Genomic DNA, 26,822 nt, shown 5'->3' on the forward strand with positions numbered 1-26,822 from the left:
ATTTTTAAAAACCCTACGGCTACGGTCACATACTACAACATGGATGAACCTGGAAGACACTATGCTAAGTGAAATAAGGCAGTCACAGGCAAATAATGCATGATTCTATTCATTTACTGTATCTAAAGTAGCCAAACTCATAGAAATGAAAAGCAGAATGGTGGCTGCCAGGGGCTTGTTCTAGAGTTTCAGTGTGTGCAAAGTGAAAGTTTTAGAAATCTGCTTACAACAACACGCATATAGTTAACATTAGCACTGTACACCTATTTGTCGAGGGCAGACTCCATGTTATGTGTTTTTTAATCACAATTTAAAAAAACCTATAGATATAAGCCACTTAACAGTTTTGTCTCTGATCCATCCTACTGCTGCTGCAAAGAGGAGTGTGAAGACTAATCAAGGAAAACGTCTCCAGCCACAGCCGTAGTAAGAAGATGTGACAAACACGCACAAAGATACGTGTGGACATTTCACCCAAGAGGCCGTTCACACAGCAAACATGCAGACAAAATGATGACCAACATCAGCAGTCACTGGGGAAACACAAATCTAAACCACAGGCAAAAGCCAGCCCACAGAATGGGAGACACGATTGGCATTTCATGTATCTAATAACAATCTAGCATCTAAAATATGTAAGGAACCGTTACAACTCAAGACTAAAAAGATACCTGAATTTAAAACTTGGCAAGACACCTGGATGGGAGGGGAGTTTGGGGGAGCGTGTACATGTACATGTCTATGTATGGACGAGTCCCTCTGCTGTCCACCTAAAACTACCACAACATTGTTTATCAGCTATACTCCAATACAAAATTAAAAGTTTAATTTAAAAAAAATGAAAGTTAAAAGGAGGGGGAAGACTTGAATAGGCATTTCTCCAAAGAAGCTACAGAAATGGCCAATAAGCACATAAGAAGATGCAAAAATCATCAGTCCTCAGGGAAACGAAAAATCAAAACTACAATGTAAGACCACTTCACTTCCAGTAGGATGGCGAGAATCAATAAAACAAATACAAGTGTCGGCAAAGATGTAGAGAAACCAGAACCCTCATATACTGCTGGTGGGAAGGTAAAATGATGCAGCTGCTTTGAAAAGCAGTTTGGCAGTTCCTCAAAAGCCTAAACGCAGAATTACCATATGACCTAGCGATTCAACTCCTAGGAAAATATCCCAAAGAAAACACTCATAGGCAGAAATACTTGTACATAAATGTTGTGAAAAACATTGTTTATAACAGGCAAGAGTGGAAACAACCCAGATATCCATTCACTGATGGATAAACAAAATGCAGTGTATTCATACAACAGAATGTTTAGCCATACAAAGGGAAGAAGTACTGATTCATATTACAACATGGATCAACCCTGGAAATACTATGCTAAGTGAAAGAAGCCAGTCGCAAAGGGCCATATATTATCACATTTCATTTATATGGTGGGTCTAGAATGGGAAAATCCGTAGAGACAGAAGATCAGTGGTTGCCAAGAGCTGGGAAGACAGCTGAATTGGGAGTGACTGGTAATGGGCTCTGCGTTACCAGGCATGAAATGCTTTGGAAATACAGATAATGATGATGGGTGACCCTACATGAGAATATACTAAAAATCACTGAATTATATACCTTAAAAGGGAGAGTTTAATGGAACGCCGAAAAATCGATGCTTTTGAACTATGGTGTTGGAGAAGACTCTTGAGAGTCCCTTGAACTGCAAGGAGATCCAATCGGTCCATCCTAAAGGAGATCAGTTCTGGGTGTTCATTGGAAGGACTGATGCTGAAGCTGAAACTCCAATACTTTGGCCACCTCATGCAAAGAGTTGACTCATTGGAAAAGACCCTGATGCTGGGAGGGATTGGGGGCAGGAGGAGAAGGGGACCACAGAGGATGAGATGGCTGAATGGCATCACCGACTCGATGGACATGAGTTTGAGTGAACTCCGGGAGTTGGTGATGGACAGGGAGGCCTGGCGTGCTGCGGTTCATGGGGTCACAAAGAGTCGGACACGACTGAGCGACTGAACTGAACTGAACGGAACGTGAATTATATCTCAAAAAAAATTAAACAGTGAGAGCACATCCATCAGAATGGCTCAAACAAAAAGTTGTGATAATAGCAAATGCTGGCAACTATGCAAAAAACTTGATCACTCATACACTGTTGGTTGGAATGTAAATGATTTTGCCACTTTGGAAAATAGCTTGCAAGCTTCTTTTAAAATGACAAGTGTTTCTTTTAAAGCGACAAATGACCCAGCCTATCACACTTCTGGGCAACTACTGTAGAGAAATGAAAACTTCTGTCCACACAAAATTCTACACACCAGTGTTCAGAGTAGCTTTTCCATTACAGCTCATAACTAAAAACTATCCAATGTCCTTCAGTGGTGAAAGATTACCCAAATGATGGTCTATCCGTCACACAGAACGTTACTCAGCAATAAAAAGAAATACAACAGCTTAGATTAACCTCAGGGAGATTATTCTGAGTGAAGGAATATAATCTCAAAAGGTCCCACAACCAGTATGGCTCTACTTGTGAAACCACTGAAATAACAAAACTCTGGAGATAGAGAACAGGTGAGTGGCTGCCAAAGTTTGGGAATGGGCAACAGAGAAGGTGGCGCTGTAAGGAGCAGCACTAGGGAGCCTGGGGTAGCTGGATGGCTCTGTGTCATGACTGTGTTGGCGGTGACAGGAAGCTGCAAACACAAGTGCATGCCTAAGTGGCAGCATTTGAATCAGCTCTGTGCATGTTACCCATGTCATCACCCGGATTTGCTATTGCCCTAGTTACCCAAGATGCTCAGTGGGGAAGAAGGGGCAAGGGGGTGCCAAAGACTTCTCTCCATTTCTTTGCAACTGCCAGTGAATCTATATTTATTCCAAAATAAGAAGTTTGTGGGTGTTTTTTAAATAACTACATAGGGTATTAGTCAGTGTATAAAAGTAACGGCTTATTTGCAAACCAGAAAAAGAGACACAGACAAGAGAACAACCAGATGGATACCAAGAGGATGGGGCGTGGGGTGGGGATGAACTGGGAGATTGGAATTGACACATATACGCTGTTGATACTATGCATAAAATAGATAACTAAAGACAATGTACTGTATACCGAAGGGAACACCCCTCAGTGCTCTGTGGTGACCGAAATGGGAAGGAAATCCAAAAAAGAAGGGATATATGCATACGCATAGCTGATTCAACTAACCCAGTATGGGAAAGCAACTGTACTCTAATAAAAATTAACTTTAAGAAAGGCAACAGCTGTGTTTCAATAAAGCTTATAGTTCAAGGCAGAAGTAAAGAAGAAACGATAACCCTAACCCTGACAGCTACAAACCATCACCTCTCCAATGTGTCAGAGAACCTCTCCTTCTAGTGTGAACTGCACATACTTGATAACAAATCAAGAGCTTCTGGCATGGACTGGCTAACTCACATGTCCTCACACTCACCCTCTAGCCCCTCACATGCAGCTCTTGCTGTCCTAACACACCCTCATCCTCATCTCTGGGCTTCCCTTCATTCTCTTCCCTGTCTAAACGCATCTCTCTCCAGGTATCCAAATACTTCCCCAGCAGCTGTATCCATCTTTCCATGCGGGTTAACTGTATCTCTAACTAGATGCTCCAGTTCAGACCCCAGGTTGTCTTCCTCTACTATATTCTCCATAATACATGACACAGTGCTGAGGACGTAGGAAGCGCTCAAAAATCACTGCAGATGGAATAAAGGGCGTCCTGCCTCAAAATCTTTAATTCTCACTCTTGTGAGCGACATGATGCAGAGTGGGTACATACAGGCACATGAAAGTCAAGACATAATGTTCCACACGTAATCACTACTGTGTATTTTTAAATACTTTCGCGGGAAATGTGGTACTTAGCCAACACCTTGGGGGTGGCTGAGGCCCTACAAGATGAGGAAGAAGACAAAAAAAGGCTTTTAAAATGGGGAATAGGGACTTCCCTGGTGGTCCCGTGGTTGAGATTCCCCCTTCCAATATAGGGGGTGCAGGTTTTAAACCTGTTCAGGGAAGTAGTATCTCACATGCCTCATGGCCAATAAAGCCAGAGCATAAAAAACACCAGCAATGCTTGTAACAAATTCAATAAGGACTTTAAAAATGGACCACATCCAAAACAAATCTTAAAAAAGTGGGGAAAGAAAAGTAGACTGCGATCAGGGAACAGCTGGAAGAACACAGAAAGAGCCCCACTTCCAAATGTATCCTGAACCCAGCTGTTCCTCTGCAGCGCCACCGTGGCCCCCAGCCCCAGCCTGCATCACTCACAGCACACCACCCCTCCATGGCTCCCCAAAGCACAAAGCTCTAAACTTCTTACACTTGCTTAGAAAGCTCTGAATGGTCTGACTCCTGCTCACCTCTACAAACTCACTCCATTCTCCCCCACCAGTAATGCTCGCTTCGCACCTTTCCATCCCTCAAGCATGTCAAGCAAGGTCTCGGCTGCACAACGGCACTGGCTTGTTCTTCTCCCTGGAATGCTTTGCACCTGATCTTTGTATGGCCAGCCCCATGTCATTCAGACTTCAGTGTAGGTTTTAGCTCCTCACTCTAGTTACCAGTTCCTCCTTGTCCGTTACCACCCTCTCTTAATTCTTTGCCAAACACCTCATCATCTGATATTTTTCTTATCGACTGATGTATTGACTATCTCTTCTTCATCCCACCACAGTGTAAGTTCCAGGAAAGCAGGGAACTCTTATCTCTTTCTTTTTTTACTCCCAGTGCCTGACATATAGCAGGTATATAATAAATATGTGTACAGTGAAGGTCTGAATAAATAAATGAATGAAAAAGATCACCACTCTACCTACTGCACAGTCCTGCCTCTCTCTGGTCAAATGAATGATCTATTAACAGTAATCTAGGAACTTCCCGGGTGGCCCAGTGGCTAAGACTCTGCGCTCCCAATGCAGAGGGCCCAGGTTCAATCCCTGGTCGGGGATTTACATTCCACATGCAGCGACAAAGATGGAAGAGCCCACGTCCCACAACTAGACCCAGAGTAGCCAAATAAATTATTAAAAATAAAATTAATAAAAAGACCTGTCAGGTTTTTTAAAATGGCAATCTAAATGTTACTAGCATTCAAGTAGAGAATAAGTTGGTAACATGACCCTTGATACCTCAAAAGGACTCTGAAAACAGTAAACCACTGACTCCTGAACGACATGGAGGTTAATCCACATGTAACACAGTCGGCCGTCCGCATCCACGGTTCCCGTGTATCTGCAGACTCAACCAACCACGAATCGTGTGGTACTCTATTTACTACTGAAGAATATCTACACATACATGGACCTGTGCCAGTCAAACCTGTGTTGTTCAAGGGTCAACTGTATTATAGATCATCAACCAGATCAAGCCTCCTCGCTTCTCTAGAATCTTCCTAGAATAATCAATGCCTCACTGACCACCTCCTTTCTCCAACTCCCTAAAGCTTTTGCTGCCTGCACCATTCATGTGATACTTCACAACCCCCTTCTGGTATATCGGTACCCATGCCTACCATGAGAGGGGTTGTGAGGTTCTGGGAAGACAACCACCAATAAGGAGGAGTTTACCTTCCAGGTGGGGGACGTAGATAGTAAACCAGTCTTTTCATAAATCATTACTTAATGGTATTTGTAACAAGTGCCACACACACACATAAAAACAAGTGTGTACCAACAGCATAATCAAAGAACAAAACCAGACCAGCAGCATAGAAGAAGGACAGCAGGTAGGAAGTGGGTCAGGGAAATGACAGTCCATGAGAAGAAAATCTTTCACCTTTGGAGAGCCCAGGGAGTCGGCAGGATGGAGACCAGAAACAACACAAACTGAAGTTGGGAGACCGTGGTCTCACATCCAGCACCATCACTGTCCACCCAAGGTCCTTCCTTGACTTGTCTGGGTGAAAGTTGACTCAACTGTGATAATTAGAACAGAACTATGTTCGGTGTTGTCAGAACCCTTAGAGAAATAAAATATAACCCCATCATTTTCCAGAGATGAAATTATTTCATTTCTAAGAACAAGAATATTTATTGAGCATATATTAATTACATTTTAAGCATAAAGATCCATTGAGGTGAATGGATTTGCCCAATATTAACATGAGTTTTGTGGGCACAGTCTCCCTTCACTGAGCTGGTCAAGAGCAGTGATTCACAAAGTCTGCAGATTCTTGGGGGATCCTGAGTTCCTCTCAGGGGAGCCCATGAGATCAAAACTATTTTCAGAATAACCTAAGACGTCAGGGTCACTGTGCTGACATTTGCACGGTTGCTGCAAAAGTAAAAGTGAGTAAAACTAATGGCACCTAGTACAAATCAAGGCAGAGCTACCAAATACACGAATAGTCATTACACTGTTTAGTGCCTGATGTGGGCGGAAAAGAAAAAGGCAGTTTCAGAATGTCCTTGATGAGCTGCCCTGGTGGTTCAGTGGTTAAGGGTCCATCTGCCAATGCAGGGGACACAGATTTGACCCTTGGTCTGGGAAGATCCCGCAGGCCGCAAAAGGCAACTAAGCCCGAACTACTGAGGCTGCACTTGAGCGCCCACAAACCACAGCTACCGAAGCCTGTACGCCCTAGAACCTGTGCTCTACAACAAGAGAGGCCACCACAATGAGAAGCCCACACACTGCAATTGCAGAGCAGCCCCGCGTGCCACTTTTGAAGAAATCAGAATCACACAAAGCACTTCGAGGGCTCAGAGTACAATGGCTGTCTCAAGGCAAAGCACCTCCGTGACTGAGTTCTGAGCTGAACTAGCGGCTTTCTTTGTGAAAGACTATTTTTATTTGAAAGGACAAATGACAGATAGACTCTAGATTTGAGTATTTGATAGAAATTTTCTTGAAAATGAATAAAGTAGACCTGTCATGTTAAGGAAAAATAGCAAATTTTTTGCCACTGATAAAACTTGAGCTTTCAAGCAAAAACTAGAATTTTAGAAAACTTGCCACTGCATACTTGACATTTTTCCACTGCTTCAAGACTTTCCTGATAAGATCAATGGTGATATTGATGAAATGGATTTTTTAATACTGTATAATTAAAAGTCTCAACATTTTCAACATCTGTAAAACTCTGCACCTGTATTTTTCATATGGTCAATTCATCGTGTTACAAAATCATGCATGGATTTAAAAATCCCATTCAAAGGGCAAGAAACACTATTGGATTTTCATGTAGGAATACAACAAAACTCATTGATAAGGTTTCAGATTCTGCATCACTTTTCAGTTTTGATGTAGTATCAAAGAAGAATAAATACAGAAAAAGCCCTTAACTTACACTTAACAAGTGCACAAATACTCATTCAACTGACCGTATACTCCTCCATCCCTAAGGGATATCTTTGTTCTTAAACAAATAATGTGTAAGCTAGACTGTCTAGGCAAAGTTCCAGGGACATTTTAAACCAAGTACTTTTATACTTTATGGAAGATATGGATGAACTGAATTATGATTTTCTTGACCCATCTGGGCTCAAATTTTACTTTAAAAATGACAGATCCTCTTTCCCATCCTATTTGCTTCCTCCCCTCATTCTTTTTTTTTTTAATTAATTTATTTAATTGGAGGCTAATTACTTTATAATATTGTAGTGGTTTTTGCCATACATTGGCATGAATCAGCCATGGGTGTACAAGTGCCCCCATCCTGAACCCCCCTCCCACCTCCCTCCCCATCCCATCCCTCAGGGTCGTCCCAGTGCACCAGTCCTGAGAACCCTGTCTCATGTATCGAACCTGGACTGGCGATCTGTTTCACATATGATAATATACATGTTTCAGTGCTATCCTCCCCCATTCTTATTTGCTTTTGATCATCAGAAAATAAATACCATTCTTTGTCTCCCCATAATACATTCCATGCAAGATTGACCAGATGTTCTCAATGGGCCCAGTCAAAAGAAACATCAACTTCCAGTAAGTCAAGATGAAGGAAACTGAATGGAGCCCATGACTCCCATTGATTATGTTAAAATCTGTGCACATAATGCACAAAACAACTACCTGAAGACTCTGAAAACTAAACAGCTAGAGGCAATGGGACCTGAATCAAAGCAGGCTGAATCACTATGCAGAAGGAACTCTGCAAGAAATCTATTTCTATCTAGATCAAGAAAAGGCGCCCCAGGGTGCAGGAGAGTATGGAGGAAGTCCCCGGCTTTCTTTTTCTTTTTCCTCACCCAGCTTTGTACCACAGCCAACTCTAGTATCAGATCTGCACTGCCGCGGTAGCACAGCCAGAGCAGACACCCTAAATGGTCCCTTCGATTAAAGAAACTGAATGAGTAGAGAACCTTCCAACAAAAGAAGACTCCTGGTACAAATTATCCACTGATAAAATTTTACCAGACTGTTATGGACTGAATTGTGTCTCCAAAATTCATTTGTTGGAGTCCTAACCCCCAGCACCTCAGAATATGGCTGTATCTGGAGATGGGGCCTTTAAAGCAGCCATCAAGTTAAAATGAGCCTGTTAGGGTGAGCCCCATGCAAGCTGACTGGTGTGCTTATGAGAAGGGGAAATTAGAACAAATGGAGAGACACTAAGGACATTCATATGCAGAGGGATGACCAGGTGAGGAGGCAGAAAGAGGGAAGCCACCTCCAAGCCACAGATACCCCAAAGGAGCTCAACTCTGCTAGCACCCTCATCATGGACTCCTGGCCTCCAGGACTGTGAGAGAGCAAATGTCTCTTGTTGAAGCCACCCACTATGTGATTTTTTTTTTTGTCCGCAGAAGACTAATGCACCAACATTTAATAGGAAACAAACACCACCAATTCTACACAATCTCATCCATAAAACAGAACAGGAAAGAACACTTTCCAAGCCATTTTGGAAGGCTAATATTATCCTCATACCCTTTTTTATTATTATTAAAAGAAAACTACAAACAAATACCTCTCATGAACATAAGTGTAAAAAAATTCTCAACAAAATATTAGCAAATAAAGTCCATCAATACATGAAAATAGGATTTATCTTGAGAATTTAAGGGTAGTTCAGCACTTGACATTCAATGTCATGCACTTAATTACAAACTGTAAAAGAAAGATGTCATGATGATCTCAGATGCTGAAAGAGTTTCTCACAAAATTTAAGTTCAATTTATGAATAAAATTCTCACCAAATCAGAAATAGAAGAAAATTTCCTTAACCCGCTAAAAGCCTCTGACACAAAAACTAATGATGTCATACTTAAGATAGGTCGTCCATGCTCATCGATCTATGCAACCTCATACAGGAAGTCCTAGCCAGTGCAATAAGAAAAATTCATACAGACTTGAAAGGGAGAAATAAAACTCCCTCTCTTCTTGAGGGTACATCATTTGGATCAAAGAGGATATCAAAAGGGATTTTTTAAAATCTTGAAACAAATGAAAATGAAAACACAACATACCAAAACTTAAGGGATATAGTAAAAGCAGTACTAAGAAAAAAGTTTATAGTGATAAATGCCTATATTATAAGAGATCTCTAATAAACAACTTAACTTTATACCTCAAGGAACTACAAAAGAACTAAACCCAAAGTTAGCAGAAGGAAGGAAATAATAAACATCAGATAAGAAATAAATCAAATAGAGACTAGGAAATAACAGAAAAGAATTGTAAGTTGACTTTTTGAAAGAAAGAAACAAAATCAATAAAGCCTCACATTTACACCCATGGCTGATTCATGTCAATGTACTGCAAAAACCACTACAATATTGTAAAGTAATTGGCCTCCAGTTTAAATAAATAAATTAATTTTTTAAAAAGCCTTACCTAAACTAAGAAGGGAAGAGAGAGAACTGAAAAACATAAATGAAAGTGACATTATAACAGATACCTCAAAAGTAAAAAAGCATAATCATAAGGGACTATTGATAAATAATTATAAATTGGAAAACTTAGAAGAAATAGATAAATTTTGAGAAACATACAAAGTGCTAAGACTAAAACAAAAAAAAATAGAAAAACTCAACACATCAGTAACAAATAGAGAGATTCAAATAGTAATTTAAAAAACTCCCCAAAGTGAAAAGCCTAGGATCAAATGGATTCAAAGTTGAATTCTACCAATATTCAAATAAGAATTAACACCAGTGCTTCTTAAACTCTTCCAAAAAGTAAAAGTAGAGGAAATACATCCAAACTCATTTAATGACAGCAGACTCACCAGATATCATAGCTGGACAAAGACACTGCAAGAATAGAAAACTACAGACCAATACCTCTGATAAACATAGGTGTAAAACTCCTTAATAACACTAGCACACTGGATTTAACAATGTATCAAAAAGATTAAACACCATGACCAGTGGTATTTATCCCTGGGAAGGAAAGTTGGTTTAACATACACAAATCAATGTAATATATAGCATATTCACAAAATGAAATATTTGAACATGATCATCTCAATATGCAGAAAAAACACCTGACAAAATTCAACACCTATTCATGATAAAAACTGAATAAAATAAAAGAAATTTCCTCAACACAATAAAGGCCATTTATGAAAAACCCATGGCTAACACCATTATCAACGGGGAAAACGGAAAGCTTTCCTATTCATGCCAATTCTACTAAACATAATATTGGAAGTACTGGCAAAAAAAAAAAAAAAGACATAAAAGGCATTTAAATTGGAACAAAGAAAAGAAAACTACCTCTGTTTGCAAATGTCATGATTCTATATGTAGAAAACCCCAAAGACTACACATACACACCACAAATTTAGAATACATGAATCCAGTAAAGCTTCAGGATACAAATCAACATGACAAAAAAAAAAACCCAAAAGCAGTTGTATTTGTTTACGCCAACAACAATCTATCTGAAAAGGAAATGAGTAAACAATCCCATCTATGATGGCACCTAAGAGAACAAAATACCTAGAAACAAATTTAATCAAGGAAGTAAATGATCTATGCACTAAAAACTTTGTAAGATTGATGAGAAAGACAAATCAATGGGGAGAGGTCCTCTATTTATGGACTGGAAGAACTAATACTGCTAAAAATGTCCATATTACCCACAGTGATCTAGAGATTCAAAACAATGGCTATTAAAATTTCAGTGGCATTTATCATAGAAAGGGAAAAAACATTTCAAAAATTTGTGTAGAACTGCAAAAGATTCTGAATAGCCAAAGAAATCTTTTTTTTTTTTTTTTTTTACCACCCATGTGTATTAACTTTACTTAGTGATAAAGAGGCCCAGAGAGTTCAGTGACTTGCACAAGGAGACAGAACTAGTAGGTCATGGAACCAGGATGCAAAAGTGATGGGTGCTTAACTAGGTTGTCCTTTTTCTCCCCCCCTCTTTTTCCTTTTTTTAAAAAATTTATTTATTTATTTTAATTGGAGGCTAATTACTTTAAAACATTGTAGTGGTTTTTGCCACACATTGACATGAATCGGCCATGGGTGTACATGTGTCCCTATCCTGAACCCTCCTCCGACCTCCCTCCCCACCCCGTCCCTCTGGGTCGCCCCAGTGCACCAGCTTTGAGTGCCCTGTTTGATGCATCAAACTTGGACTGGTGATCTGTTTCACATATGGTAATATACATGTTTCAATGCTGTTCTCTCAAATCATCCCACCCTCGCCTTCTCCCACAGAGTCCAGAAGTCTGTTGTTTATATCTGTGTCTCTTTTGCTGTCTCACATATAGGGTCATTGTTACCATCTTTCTAAATTATATATATATGTGTTAATATACTGTATTGGTGTTTTTCTTTCTGACTTACTTCAGTCTGTATAATCCACCTCATTAGAACTGATTCAAGTGCGTTCTTCTTAATAGCTGAGTAATATTCCATTGTGTATATGTACCACAGCTTTCTTATCCATTCATCTGCCGATGGACATCTAGATTGCTTCCATGTCCTGGCTGTTATAAACAGTGCTGCAATGAACATTGGGGTACATGTGTCTCTCAATTCTGGTTTCCTCAGTGTGTATGCCCAGCAGTGGGATTGCTGGGTTTTATTAGCCAAAACAAAAAAAGAACCAAGCTGGAGGCATCACTGTTCCTGATTTCAAGTTATATTAAAAGGTATAGTAATTAAAACAGTATGGTACAGACCTAAAGACAAAGACCAGGGGAACAGAATCAAGCGCCAGAAATAAATCCACACAGTCACAGTCAAATAATCTACAGTAAAATGCCAAGAACATAAAATGGGGAAGATTCATTTAACAAATCATAAAACTGGATTCACATGCAGATGAATGAAATTTGACCCTTATTTCACTCTATATAGGGCTTCCCTGTTGGCTCAGACCGTAAAGAATCTGCTGTAATGCAGGGGACCCAGGTTTGATCCCTGGGTTGGGAAGATCCCCTGGAGAAGGGAATGGCTACCCATTTCATTATTCTTGCCCGGAGAATCCCTATGGACAGAGAATCCTGGTGGGCTACAGTCCCTGGGGTTACAAAGAGTGGGACATGACTAAGTGACTAACATTTTCACATTATAAATACAAACTAACTCAATGTAAAGACTTACAGGTAAGACCTGAAACTAGAGAACAGAAAAAGAAGAAAAATTGCTTCTTGACACTGGTATGAGCAATTATTTTCTAGACAGGACCCCAAAAGCACAGGCAACAGAAGCAAAAATTTATCAATTGGATTACACCAAAATAAAAAGCTCCTGTGCAGCAAAGGAAACAATAAAATAAAAGGGGGACCTACTGCTTGGGAGAAAATAATTTGAAAACCTTCTATCTGGTCCAAAATATTCAGGGAAGTCTTACAAATAAATAGTAAAACCATCTGATTGTTTAAGAATAGGTGAAGGTTCTGAACAGACATACAAATGACTAGCAAATCATCAAGGAAATGCAAACCAAAGCCATAATGGGGTATCACCTCATGCCTGTTACTCTGGGTGTGGAAGTGTGTTAGTCAGTCGTGTCTGACTCTTTGTGACCCACCAGGCTCCTCTCTCTCCATGGAATTCTCCAGGCAAGAATAATGGAGTGGGCAGCCGTTTCCTGCTCCAGGGGATCTTCCGGACCCAGGGATTGAACCTAGGTATCCTACATTACAGGCAGATTCTTTACTGTCTGAGCCACCACGGAAGCCTGTTACTATGGCTACGATCCAAAAAATGAAAGATAACGTGTTAGCAGGATATAGAGAAAAGAGAGCACTTGCATATCGTTGATTGGAATGGCAACTGGTATAGTCATTATGGGCAACAGTCCAAATGCAGGGTCCTCAAAATATTAAAAATAGAACTACCATCCAGAAAACCCTCTTCTGAGTATATATGCAAATGACATCAGTACATGTAAGAAACCAGTACCATGTTCACTGAATCATTAATCACAATAGCCAAGACATGGAAACAACCTGTATCCATCAACAAATGAAGAAAAATGTGGCATATATATTAATACACACAAAGGAATATTATTCAGCCACAGGAAAGAAGGAAATTCTGCCATTTGTGACAACACAGATGAACCGTGAGAACATCACGATCAGTGTTACAAGTCAGGAAAAGACAAATACTATTTGGTCGCACTTACATGTAGAATTTTTCTTAAAACCCACAGAGATAGCACCATACACTTATTAGAATATTCTTTTTTTTTAACTGACCAAGTACTGATGAGAACGAAAAACAACTGGAAATCTCATAGGAGGCTAATGCAAAGACAAAATGAGAAAGCCTGCATTTCAGTCTCTTTACCACTTACTAGCTGGATGATCTTGTGCAACCTACTTAATTGCCCTAAATCTCAGTTTCCTCATCTGTAAAATAGAGATACTGACACTTCCAATGTTAATGTGCCTCACAGTGTTTCTGAGACGTCTAATTGAAATGTAAATACTTCTAAAAATTGGGCCAACTATACAAAGATTAAGGTATCATCTCTAATTTTAAAAAATGCTTTAGCCATTAAAAGTGAACTATAGACGCATACCACAGACAAATCTCAAGTGCATTCTGCTATATAAAAGAAGACAAATTTTAAAAAGAAAAGCAACATAATGATTCTATTCATATGACATTCTGGAAAATGCAAAACTAGTTGGAGAACCCTTTAGAAGTCCCCAAGATTTGAGGTTGGGCAAGGGTCTGACCACACAGTGGCAGCACAGGGCAGGGTTTCAGCAGTGATGGAAGTTTTCTATATTGTGGTTGTAGTTGCGATGGTTCAACCATGTGTATCTGCCAAAACATAACCGTGTATGAAAAAGTGAATTTTACTGTGTGGAATTAGAGAACAGAAATAGAGAAAGAAAGAGAGGCCCTTGCTTTCTAAGGCCTCAGAGCTCTCTGAATGAGAGAGAATTCATTCAACAAATGTATGAGACACCACAAAAATGCACCACTTGTGCAACAAGGAATAAAATAGATATTCCTGCCCTCAACTAGTCCAGTCTATTTGGGAAGACAGCATCTGATGAGTAGGAAAACAGGGACCAAGAAGCTTTGACCAGGATGGATGCCATCTTAAAAAAAAAAAACCCTCCCTCAACTATTTTGCCCCCTTCACCTGCAGCCTCAACATTGTTCAACCCACAACTGAACACCCTGAAGGAGCTGCCCTCTCTCCCCCAATGCCACAACCTAGATTCTGCTCTCTCCCTCTATTAAACTGTTCTCTCTGCCGGCAGAGTGAGGTGCTTACTTTTAGTCTTCCTCTTACCTGACTTCCCAAAAGCTCTTGGTTGTCACTCACTCATCCTTCTGCAGACATTCTGCGCTGTTCACTCCCCTGGTTCTCCCTCGGGCGTCTCTGCCGTTTCACCAGTGTTAGCATTTTACAAGGCTCAGACCTACCCGAGGGCTTTGACTCTCACTCCAAGTCCTCTCCCTTGGAAATTCCATACATATCCAGTTTCAGCTGACACCTGGTTTTATCACTTAGTCCCAAAGGCATATCCTCCACTCGGAGCTCTTCTCAAACCTCCAAACATAAATCCAACCACCTACCCAAGCTCTCACATGGCACCTCAACTCAACATGCCCAACACTGGACTCAGGAATTCCCCTCCAAACCTGTCCTATTCCATTTATCCTGGCATGTTAGTCCTGGTATGCAGTCAGCCAGGAACACAGGAGTTGTCTTTGTCCCTCCCACATATTTTACCAGCCAAACCCAAACCGCCATGACGTCTACTGATTTTATATCCTAAATATCTCTCAAGTTTGCCTACATCACTCCAGCCCCTCTACCTTCACCCGAGCCCAACATCTATCTGGCAGCTTTCAAACAAACACTGCCTTTTCTTACCATATCATCTGGATCCCCTCCAATATAGTTTCCCACTTCTGCCACTTTGGTTTTTTTTTTTAAATATGCATTTGCTCCCATCACCCATTGCTTTCAAAACATCAGAGGTGTCCCATTACTGGTAGAACAAAGCCCAATCCTCATCAGACACTATTAATCCCCACATGGTCTGGCCCCACTTAGTTCTCTTGCCACATCCTTCTCACTCACTCCCTTTCCTCCAGCTACTGGGGATTTCTTTGATTTTCTCAAAGGCACCATGGATCGTGCTACCACATGGCCTTTGCACAGATTCTTCGCCTCTCTGGATTGCTCTCATTATCCCAATACTCCAACATTAACTCCAACATTAACATTAACTCCTCTTTCATCAGGTTTTAGCTCCAGTATAATTCAGCAGAAAAAGCTTTCTTTATCCCTAAGTCTAGGTCAGACTCCCTGATTATTTCCTTTCTTTCCCTTGGAGCATTTATTTCCATTTTAAATTCTAAAGTCATTAATGTGGTCTTTTGATGGTATTCACCACCAGCACTAGGACTATAAACTTCATGAGATCAGGGACTTTGTATTTTTCTCAACATTGAAACTCTAGTATCTAACATAGCAGCCACCTCAAGGTAGTCACTCAACAGTCACTTGCTAAAGATTGGACTCAACAATTCCACAAAATGAGGTGTGTACTGATATAGTGTCATGTACGTCCACACTCTATGTAATATCCATCGATTGGAAACAGTGTAACTACCTATCAACAGGGGACTTGATTAAATACATAGTAAGGCATTAATACAATGGAGAACGATGCAGCTGTTTAAACCAACTCACCCGTCTAGATACAGCAACTTACATGTCTACTTACATGTGTCCACTTGTGAACAAAGCAGGACACAACCATGTTTACATAGCACGGTCCCACTGGTATCAAAAGCGTGTGTTAGTCACACAGTCGTGTCCGACTCTTTGTGACCCCATGGACTGAAGCCCGCCAGGCTCCTCTGTCATGGGACTCTCCAGATGAGAATATAGGAGTGGGCTGCCATTCCCTTAAGTGAGTGAAGTCGCTCAGTCGTGTCCAACTCTTTGTAACCCCATGGACTGTAGCCTACCAGGCTCCTCCCTCCATGGGATTCTCCAGGCAAGAATACTGGAGTGGGTTGCCATTTCCTTCTCCAGGGGATCTTCCCGACCCAGGGATCGAACCCAGGTCTCCCACATTGCAGGCAGACGCTTTAACCGCTGAGCCACCAGGGAAGCAGGAGACAGTAAATCTTGCCTGAATTGTCTGTTGGGAGGAGAATACTCACTGGAAGCTTACAAGAAACATAAGAGTGGTTACTCGCTTGGAGGGTAGGTGGGAACTGGGTGGATGGGTGTCAGAGGTGGGAGGAAAAAAACTCTACTGACTATCATTTTATACTTTCAGATTTGGGAATCCTCATGAACATGGTTTATAATTCAGGACATGAATTTTTAAGTGCTCTGTGACCAGAACCCAGTAAAATCTGCTGAATGAATTACAACACACGAGAGCTTCCCCATCATCTGGTCCCCTCTCCAGCACCTTCCCTGTCACACTGCTCCCACACTGCCCTGGGAAGACACAGGAAGCTTTTCAAAAGTTGCATAACCTTTAAGTTTTAAAGCCATACTTTCTAACTATCCATTTACAGTCATAAACCCCTCCATCACTCTTTACAACTGACAAAGTGCTTTCAAACCTATGATCTAATTGGGTCCTTAAGACAAAGTGAGAGTTTATATGTTTTGAAAGTGAAAATCGCTCAGTCGTGTCCAACACTTTGCGACCCCATGGACTATACAGTTCGTGGAATTCTCCAGCCCAGGATGCTGAAGAAGGTAGGCTTTCCCTTCTCCAGGGGATATGCCAACCCAAGGATCGAACCCAGGTCTCTTGCACTGCAGGGGGATTCTTTACCAGTTGAGCCACAAGGGAAGCCCAAGAATACTGGAGTGGGTAGCCTATCCCTTCTCCAGCAGATGTTCCTGACTTAGGAATCAAGCTGGGGTCTCCTGCATTGCAGGCAGATTTTTTTTTTTTTTTTACCAATGGAGCTATCAGGGAAGCAGAAAACTGAAGCTGTGAGAAATTAAGGGTTCTGCCTAAGGTCACGCCACTGAAAATGGCACAGCCAATCCTGATTGCCTGATGAGGATGGCACCTCCCTCACCATCCTTCCCAACTCTAAAAAGGGAAAAAAGAAAGATGACAGGAGGTCTTCTACAGATTTTATGTCAGTCCCATGACACTCTAGGTCGGACTGATGTATGTGTGGGTCAGTCTGGGTCTCGGTCCCAGGGGACAGGACTTGCTGAGAGAGGAAAACAGCCAACTTTTGTTTTGATTGTTACACTCACCCAGCAGGGAAGAAAAAAGGGAAGGAAAATGTTCTTGGCTGGCGTGGAAAGAACCGTGCCAGAAAATGGGATGGATGCTCCAACTTGCCAAAGACATCCCCGGAGGCCCCATTAACACCACGATACTGAACCGGAGGGATGCTGAACACTTAGGAGTGCTGCTGATTTCCTGGCAACTTTTGAAAGCAAGCTTATGTTTCCACTAACTGAAGCAAGGGGCGGGGAGGGGGGAGGGGAGAGGGGGGATGTCTAAGGATGGACCTAGAGGATGGGAGGATTTGGCTGCTGAGGACGGAGTTGCAGGTTGTCCTGGATACGTATCACAAAAAGTTTCCCTACATCAGATTTTCCTCTGGTTCCATTTCTTAACCTCCGGACTAACCCTAGAGTCCCAGATTCACGTGATGCTGCAAGAGAATGAGAACTATCCATGAAAAGGAGGAGATGCGCCCTTCACGACCACAATCTAAACACACTGTTCGAGCTGACTGGGGGCGTAAAGAGCAGCAGCAACAGTGGAAATGATGAGAATTCATCAGTGTTCCCCTGGAATTTATCATCATCTAAGACACGCATGTGATATAGGGAAACTGTGTAATGTGCACCGTCCAGGGCCATTCATAATGCTCTCAGAACAAATGAAGGCTTCACATGTTCCCATTCACAAGAGTCTAACTGGAATAAAACGGTGACCCAAACAAGCTCCTCTGACCCCGTCTAAGATGGAAGACCCATCACCTTAGGAAAAACAGACTGTCGTAACATGATTTACTTACCCTGCATAGGAGAGAGAGCAGGATACTCACCTTCACACAGAAAGAGCAGAGAGGACTTGCCTGGTGGCACAGTGGATAGGAATCCATCTGCCAATGCAGGGACACTGGTTCAATCCCTGGTCCAGGAGGATTCCACAAGCTGCAGATCAACTAGGCCCGTGTGCCAAAACTAGTGAGCCCACAACCCACAACCACTGAAGCCCACGTGCTCAGAGCCTATGCTCTGCAACGAGGGAAGCTACTGCAATAAGAAGCCTGTGCGCTGCAACAAAGAGTAGCCCTTGCTTGCCATAACTAGAGAAAAGCCCTCACGGCAACAAAGATCCAGCGCAACCAAACATAAGTTGTTTTTTTCTTTAAGGCAGATAATTTTTAGTTTTAGTTGTTTTTTTTTTTTTTAAGAAAGGAGCAAGTAACTGTCAATAACTCTTCGTCTAATTCTGACACCTTCAATTCACAACTATTTTAATCACTGCACAGAAAGTAAGAATTTCTCAGGGAATATCATAAAATATAAATGCTAGCACCTTAGTTTTATTTTAAACCTAAATTCTCAAATGAACTAGCTAATTTAACTCAGCTCTGATGTAGTACCTTTCAAAGTAGGCAGAGGAAGGAGCCAAGATGTGATACATACACAGTCCATCAACACCTCAATTTGGCTCTGCAGCAGCTCAGCAACCTGGAACAATTAATTCTCTTTCCCCAAAAGCTTCTGACTCAGCGCAAACACACATACCCACCCTCTGTTATCTAAGAGACCAGGATGATGAAAGGGAAAAGGAATTCTCCCCAAGATCAACATCTGACCACCCAAAATAGGACTGCCTTCACATTAAAACAATTCTCCACAGTCCCATTGTTCTATTTTTTTCGAATGATGGAAAATCTAATTGCAGTAAAATGTTAATAGCTTCATTGTGTAACCACAGGGCTAATCAGTTATATATCTAAAGAGTTTGGGGCTCAGCTGTGAGGTATTTTTGGATCAACATCTGATCTCTTGACATCAGTGTACTGTTACGAAGGATTTAGTACATGAAGCAAAAATCCCACAAACTGCAGAACCAAAGGACCGAGACTAAGAAGATTTAATTTCAAATGCTACGGTTGGACCCAGGCTGGGGATGCTCAGGCTTATACTTGATGGGTCCAGTTCAATGTGGAGTGGGTGCTGGCACAGATTAAGACTCGGGTAGGAAAACAAAAAGAGTGGGGCAGGGGGAAAGAGAGGCGCTTAGATCCATGTTGGGAGTGAAATATATGACAAGCACTCAGAAGATTTTGGCAAATCTTGAGGAGCGGTCGGGGAGTCGAGAAGTGTCAGTAGAGCAGGCCTTAAGGAAGGAACCCTGGATAACGAATGGAAAGGAGGAATCAGCACTTTTCCATAGTCAGATGCACTTGCCCACGATGAGAAGTTTCTGTGCAAAGAACACAAAGAAAGCCTCCAGGTGCCAGGGAGCCCTGGGCAGGAGGTTTGGAAGAACAAGGCCACTCCCCTAGGCCAACCCACCAGGCAAGAGAAAGACACCACCCCCATAAGGACACCATAGATGGGGGGGAAGAAGGAAACGACCTAATACATGCATATTGGTTCATTAACCCACATCAGAACTGTCTCCAGCTGTCCATCACGTGGTCCTATAAACACCTTGGTGGGAGACTGGGAGCGACGGGCCACGGCCTCCCTGCTCCCCTGGCTCAGCTGGGACAATGCCACTGCTCAGAGAAAGCGACAGTCCTCGAAATATCCCCACAACTCAGGCATCTGCCTCAGACTGAAAGATGCCTTTTCTATTTTCATGCCCAGAGTGATCCAGATCCTTCTGTTCCGTGGGAACTAGATCCTGCCACTAAGGGTTTGCATGCTGCAACTGGAGATCCTGCTGCAAGGAAGACTGAAGATCCCACATGCCACAACTAAGACCCAGCATGGCCAAGTAAAAACTTACATAAGTATTTAAAATCAACAACAGAAGTAGTCATCACAGCTCAGTGTATTGAGTGCTTGCTCTCAAACACTACACCAAAGGCCTTACCTATTGACATTCCCTACATAGTTAAATCATGTCGCATCTGTCCTAAGACACAGATGTTACTATTGTTTCCAATTTACAGAGGAGGAAACTGAGGCACAGCATGCCAACCTTCAGCCCATCGTGTCCGCTCACTTTGTGAGGAACCTCATGCCACATAGTACAGCCTGAGGACTCCAGAGTTTATGAGCAGTATTTGTTAACTTCTGGGAGGGCTGTGGAGAGGGTGAAAAACACTTCTTGATCTGGACTTTGGAGGAGGACGCTTGACTCCCTTGGTCACAACATTCACACGAGTCATAGCTATCATATTATTTTGCTGTAGCCCAGGGTACAGCCAATTCTTACCCTAGTGTCTTCTTGGACCTCCCAGTCACTGGAGAAAGTCGCCAGCTGCTGCCCTTGTGAACAGTTTGAAAACTGGAAAAGGCTAGAAAACATCCTTCTGTTCTCTTGAGTGTCTGGAAAGATGGCATCTTGGAAATTGACTCCATGAGGCAAGAGGTTATAGTTCTCATCCATCCTAATGGAAAAAAAGGAGGCAAGAACTGTAGACGGGATACCCATGGGGTGTACCATCTTGAATCGAGAGTCAACAGAAGACTGTGGCAGTGTTGCCAGTTACACAACATTTTTTTTATTTTTAAAGTAGAGCTGAATTACAATGTTGTGCTAATTTCTGCTGTAAAGCGACTCAGTTATACATATACATACATTTTAAAATATCTTTTCCATTATGGTTTATCCCAGGATGATTGGATATGGTTTCCCGTGCTAAGGTAGGACCTTGCTGTTTATTCCAAATGTAAGAGTTTGCATCTACTAACCCCAAACACCCAGTCCATCCCTCTCCCTCCCTCCATTCCCCTTGGCAACCACAAGTTTATTCTCTGTATCCATGAGTCTGTTTGTTTTGTAAATAGGTTCATTTGTGCCATATTTTAGATTCCACATATAAGTGATATAATATGGTATTTATTCTTCTCTTTGTGACTTACTCTGCTTAGTATAATTATCTCTACTTCCATCCATGTTGCTGCAAATGGCATTATTTCTTTCTTGTTATGGCTGAGTAATATTCATATATACATACCACATTTTCTTTAATCATTCAATTGTCAATGGACATTTAGGCTATTTCCATATCTTGGCTGTTGTGAATAGTGCTGCTACGAACCTGGGGGTGCATGTATATTCCTGAATTACAGTTTTTTCCGGGGATATGCCCAGGAGGGGGACTGCTGGATCATATGGTGGTCCTATTCATTCTCTGAGGATCCCCCATGCTGTTTTCCATAGTGGCTACACCAACTTACATTCCCACCAACAGTGTAGGAGGGTCCCCTTTTCTCCACACACTCTCCAACACTGGCTATTTGTTCTGTTTTTTATGATAGCCATTCTGCCCGATAGGAGATGGTACCTGGCTATAGCTTTGATTTGCATTTCTCTAATAATTAGTGACGTTGAGTATATTTTCATGTGTCTACTGGCCATCTGCATGTCTTCTTTGGAGAAATGTCTATTAAAGGTTTTCTGCCCATCTTTTGATTGGTTTTTTTGTTGTTGAGTTGTATGGTATGTATATTTGAAATTAAGCCCTGGTCTATTGCATCATTTGCAAATATTTTCTCCCATTCTTTAGGTCGTCTTTTTTTTTTTTTTTTTATGGTTTTCTTTGCTGTGCAGAAGCTTGTAAGTTTGATCAGGTCCCCTCTGTTCATATTTGGTTTTATTTCTATTACCTTGGGAGACTGACCTAAGAAAACATAGGTCCAATTTATGTCAGAGAACATTTTGCTCATGCTCTCTTCTAGGAGTTTTATGGTGTCATGTCTTATGTTTAAATCTTTAAACCATTGTGAGATATGTTTGTGCACAGTGTGAGGGTATATTCTAACTTCACTGATTTACATGCAGCTTCCAATTACACGTCTACATGGCTCGCAATAGAGGAGTCACTATCTCTAATTGTTTCTCTACCTCACACTGCATGTGTCTATCCTTAAATTTTTCAAAACGTGTGAGTTGGGGGATGGGTGAGTGTGAATCTGTGTCTGTCTATTTGTGTATCTCCCAAGCGGCCTTCCTTCTCCTAGTAGAGTGCTCCTTGTTCCCTGGGCAAAGGAAAGCCAATTTCAATGACCCGAGATTCAAGTCCTACCACTGCTACTTATCTCCTGTTTGACACACAACGAATCCTTAAATTCTCTAAGCTTAAATGTACAATCTATAAAACAAGAATGACAACAGCATCCTTATTTTTTTAATGGTGGTGTAAGGAGTGCAATCTTTTTTTAAAGTAAGTAAAGTATTTGACACAGTGTAAGCACAGTATAAAAGTTAACATTTTTACAGAACCCTACACAAAGTACCTGTTGGCAAGACAGAGAAGTCAAGAGAAGGAAAAGGAGAGATGGAAGCTGCACTCCAGCCCAGAGTAGGCATGTGGGGGCTCACCAGGGAGTCTCCACTACCACGTTCTCCTGTGACACTGACCAGAATCTGTTCTCCTCTCCACGGGGCCCAGAACAACAGAGGAATGATTTGTATGTGGTTGTTACACATCAGGGCAACACAGCCCTGTGAAATAGAAATCTTGTCAGACTACCATTTGACTCTGTATCTCTGCCCTAATGTTTTATAAATATGTCAGAGAAAGAGAGGAAAGAGCTGGCTGACCACCACAGAGCCAGTGGACAAAACTGTATTTCATTATAAAATCGGAAAAGAAAATAATGTCTTAAGTACTCTGGCTCTTTTTACCTTTGGAAAATAAAATTTTACTGTTGAATAGTGTTAGAGCTGGTTTCCCTAAATAAAGACATGTAAAAGTCTAAGTTTCTCGCAAAACAGGAAAAGAGACACAGATGCACAGAACAGACTTTTGGACTCTGTGGGAGAAGGCGAGGGTGGGATGTTTAGAGAGAACAGCATCAAAACATCTATATTATCAAGGGTGAAACAGATCACCAGCCCAGGTTGGATGCGTGAGACAAGTGCTCAGGGCTGGTGCACTGGGAAGACCCAGAGGGATGGGATGGGGAGGGAGGTGGGAGGGGGGATCGGGATGGGGAATACATGTAAATCCATGGCTGATTCATGTCAATGTATGGCAAAAACCACTACAATATTGTAAAGTAATTAGCCTCCAACTAATAAAAATAAATGGGAAAAAAAAAAAGAAGGTATTATCTCACTCCTTGCCAGCTTTATTTAGAAACTGTACTTCTCCAGTATTTTTTTTTTTTAATTCAACTTAATCTGGCTAAACCACCCAAGCCAACACAAAGCACGCCATGTATTCTAAACTTAGATATTCAGGCTTTAATATGGAAAACATGTGTTACTGCGAGCTTACGGACACCCCTCTGTGGAACCTTCTGTCTTCTTTCTCAGTGATGGGAAATCTCAAGAGCTAAAAGTTAGTCTCCAGACCAAGGTCATGGCCACTCCAAATATCCTTAATGCTATGCCACATACTGGGAAGACGGGACTTATTGTCCATCACAGCTGTGGAGTCAATCACTATCCATTAGATTCCATTTTGAGGTTCCTCCCAGGTCCTCTGTATCAGCCTCCTCCTCCAACTGGAGAACACCAATGCATTAGGGTTCCACCTGCTGTTTTGTATCACAAACTTCAGTTGAACCCATAACCTGAACCCTTATCTACATGCATTTCCTCGTGACCACACGACAAACTTTCATGGAACTTCACAAGATTCCAGGAGTCTCCCAACAGACAGGGCCTGGTCTAGTTCACCTGTCTCTTCTTCAAAGCCCTGTGAGCACCTTCCCAATCCCTTAATGCCCCCGCCCCCAGGCCCTTCCTCTATCAACTTTTGCTGTTTGCAAGAGCCTGGCATTGAGGTCTGCTGGCAGCTGATATGAGCTAATCCGAGTGAAACAAGAGGACAGCTGGGCTGCATTCCACACCAGTCCCATCTCGGCATTTAAGCAGGTGTGCAGAATTGAGTAACGACACGTTCCTCATCTAACCTGCACGAGGGGTTTTGCATCAGTTACTAGGCTTTAATCTCAACTAACCTTGTTTTGCACATTATGAAGGTGAGGCTCTGGAGGTTCTTGACAAGGTCAGTAACTTGCTCAAAATGACAGGAAGAACGGAGCCAGAATTCCAACAACCATCTGATTCCAAAGCTGTTTGACTTGGCTTTGACCACTGTCCATCCCAAACGACTCCCACGGCATCCCCTTGAAAATATAGCCTTCCTCCTCTATAAGGATTCCACCTCAATTAGGGTTCCACTTTCTTATTTCAAACTCCAGGAGATGCCATCCCCTGAACTCTTACCCACAGGCATCTCATCTGCACCACAGACCAACTTGCATGGAACTCAACCAGAGAGGGCCCCTGTCCGCTTGCCCTTCATACTTCTCAGAGTGCTGTGACCAGGCCCTTCTTCCCCCATCCATCATCCCCCGCATAAACCTCCGCTATTGGGAATAGGCTGTTTGTTGCCGGAAACCACCTTGAACTTTGGCCTGAAACACTCTTCCCTGGTTAAGCACGGGAGCCTTCCCTGTTTTGCTAACAGTCTTAGCCAGAGGCACCCAGGATCTCTGTAGACTCCACATGAGGAGCAGGAAAGAGCAGAAAACGGGAAGGAGACCAGGCCATCACTTAGCATCGCCCGGACAGGATTCTGGAGGCGTTCCTGAGCCTGCTGAAGAGAGAGGTACCTCTGCTGGCCATGCCAAGTAGCCGCAGGGATGGTATGGGCGGGAGTGGCGGGCTCACCTGAGGAAGAAGAAATAGGAGTAATCCTGGACCACGGTGTGGGAGTGACAGGAGAAGTAGCCCAGGCCGGTGAGGTTGAGCCTGGAGCCCGCGGGCACCTCGAGCATGCTGCCCCAGGCCTGGTCGCACAGCATCTCGATCTCGGCGGAGTAGAAGAGCCCCGCGTCGCCGGCCTCGTACTGCCAGGGCAGGTAGTTGTACAGGCCGTGCACCTCCTCATGCAGTGCCAGCACCTTGGCGTACACGATGATCTCGGCCAGCTCGGCTCGGCAGCCCTCGCTCAGGGGTCTCCACTCGGAGGGCAGCTGGCAGCCGCGGGCGGCCCCCAGCCGGCCGGCCAGGCAGAGCGCGGCGAGCAGCAGCGGGCGCAGCATGCCGGCGGCGGGGGCGGGCGGCGGGAGCCGCCGGGTGGGCGCTGCGCCCCAGGCGCGCTAGCCGGGGCGCATGGCCGGTGCGGGGAGGCCGGCGGCGGCAGCGAGAGCGTCGGGGAGCGCGGAGTGCCGGGCCCCACCAGCGGGAGGCGCAGCCCTGGGCGCTCGGCTCCGCGCACCGCTGCGGAAGCTCAGCGTGCTGCTCCCTCCTCCGCCGGGATCCCCCTGCCGGGCCTCGCCTGGGAGGCTTTTAAAAGGGCACGGGGAGGGCCGGCCGCCGCCGCCTCCTGCCCCCCGTGGCGGGGGCGGGGGCGGCAGCGGGAGGGGCGGAGGCGGGAAGCCGTCCAGGGGCGCGCGGTGCTGGGGAGACAGCGCAGTCGGCGCTGGACCGGGAGCCCCCGAGCCGAGCTCAGGGTTTGCGCCAGCCCGGAGGTACGCGGCCGAGAAGTCGGTGTGGGGAGCGGCCGGCGCCCTGCGCACCGACCAGGTGAAGCTTTGCAGGCACAAAGCGTGCTCCAGACGTGGCCTTCTTAGAATGATTGCCGTCAATTGCCAAGAGTACTCGGCGTACGTCCGTGCATTTTCTGTGTAGTTCATTTACACTCAAATGGCACAGAAATCTAACTTTACCGTCGCAGAGGTTACCTTGGATATTCTGTGTGATCTAATAAACTTTTCTGAATCTCTTTCTCCCTTTCCATCTCTTATGTTTTAATGATGCTCTTAGGAAAGCCTTCAACATCTGAAAAGCCTTCAACATCTGAAAAGCCAAAGCCACGTTGCTTGGACTTTCCTACAGCTACATGGTCTCATGATTGGCCTCATTCCTACTTTCAGATTCTGAACACCCTACACCTGAGAAATAGATTCAGAAGTTCCAAAGAGCTTTTCACGAGTCAATGACTGACTCTGAAGAGACCTAAACTCCACAGTTAAATCTTTATTTCTAAACTAGGCAGTTCCTTTTATCTCCCAACTGCCTTAATTATTCTTTATGTAGTAAGAAGAAAAAAGATTATTTATAAGTGTAAATATTTTATATAGTCAAAACATCACATATATGAAATAGTGTGCATATAATACACATATCATCATACATATGTCAATATGTATTATAGTTACAATATTATATTTATTTTATTATATTTACAATAAGTTATATTGTATTTACAATATTATATGTACAATATAATATTTACAATAGGTTGA

The 26,822-nt window shown here is 42.9% G+C and overlaps 1 protein-coding gene across 1 annotated transcript in view; it reads right to left on the bottom strand.

Moving 5' to 3' along the window:
- CCDC3 (coiled-coil domain containing 3) overlaps positions 1-25,839 on the bottom strand; it is a 96,179-nt gene extending 70,340 nt beyond the window's left edge. The window contains exons 1-2 of the mRNA XM_043883929.1: positions 25,243-25,839; positions 20,827-21,001 (exon numbers count right to left, since the gene is read on the bottom strand). Of these exons, the coding sequence (XP_043739864.1) occupies positions 20,827-21,001; positions 25,243-25,616 (549 nt within the window). The 5' untranslated portion in view covers positions 25,617-25,839. The remainder of the gene's footprint in view (positions 1-20,826; positions 21,002-25,242) is intronic.
- Positions 25,840-26,822: the final 983 nt, after the last annotated feature.

The sequence above is a fragment of the Cervus elaphus genome, chromosome 23 (assembly GCF_910594005.1).
Source record: "Cervus elaphus chromosome 23, mCerEla1.1, whole genome shotgun sequence".
NCBI lineage: Eukaryota > Metazoa > Chordata > Mammalia > Artiodactyla > Cervidae > Cervus > Cervus elaphus.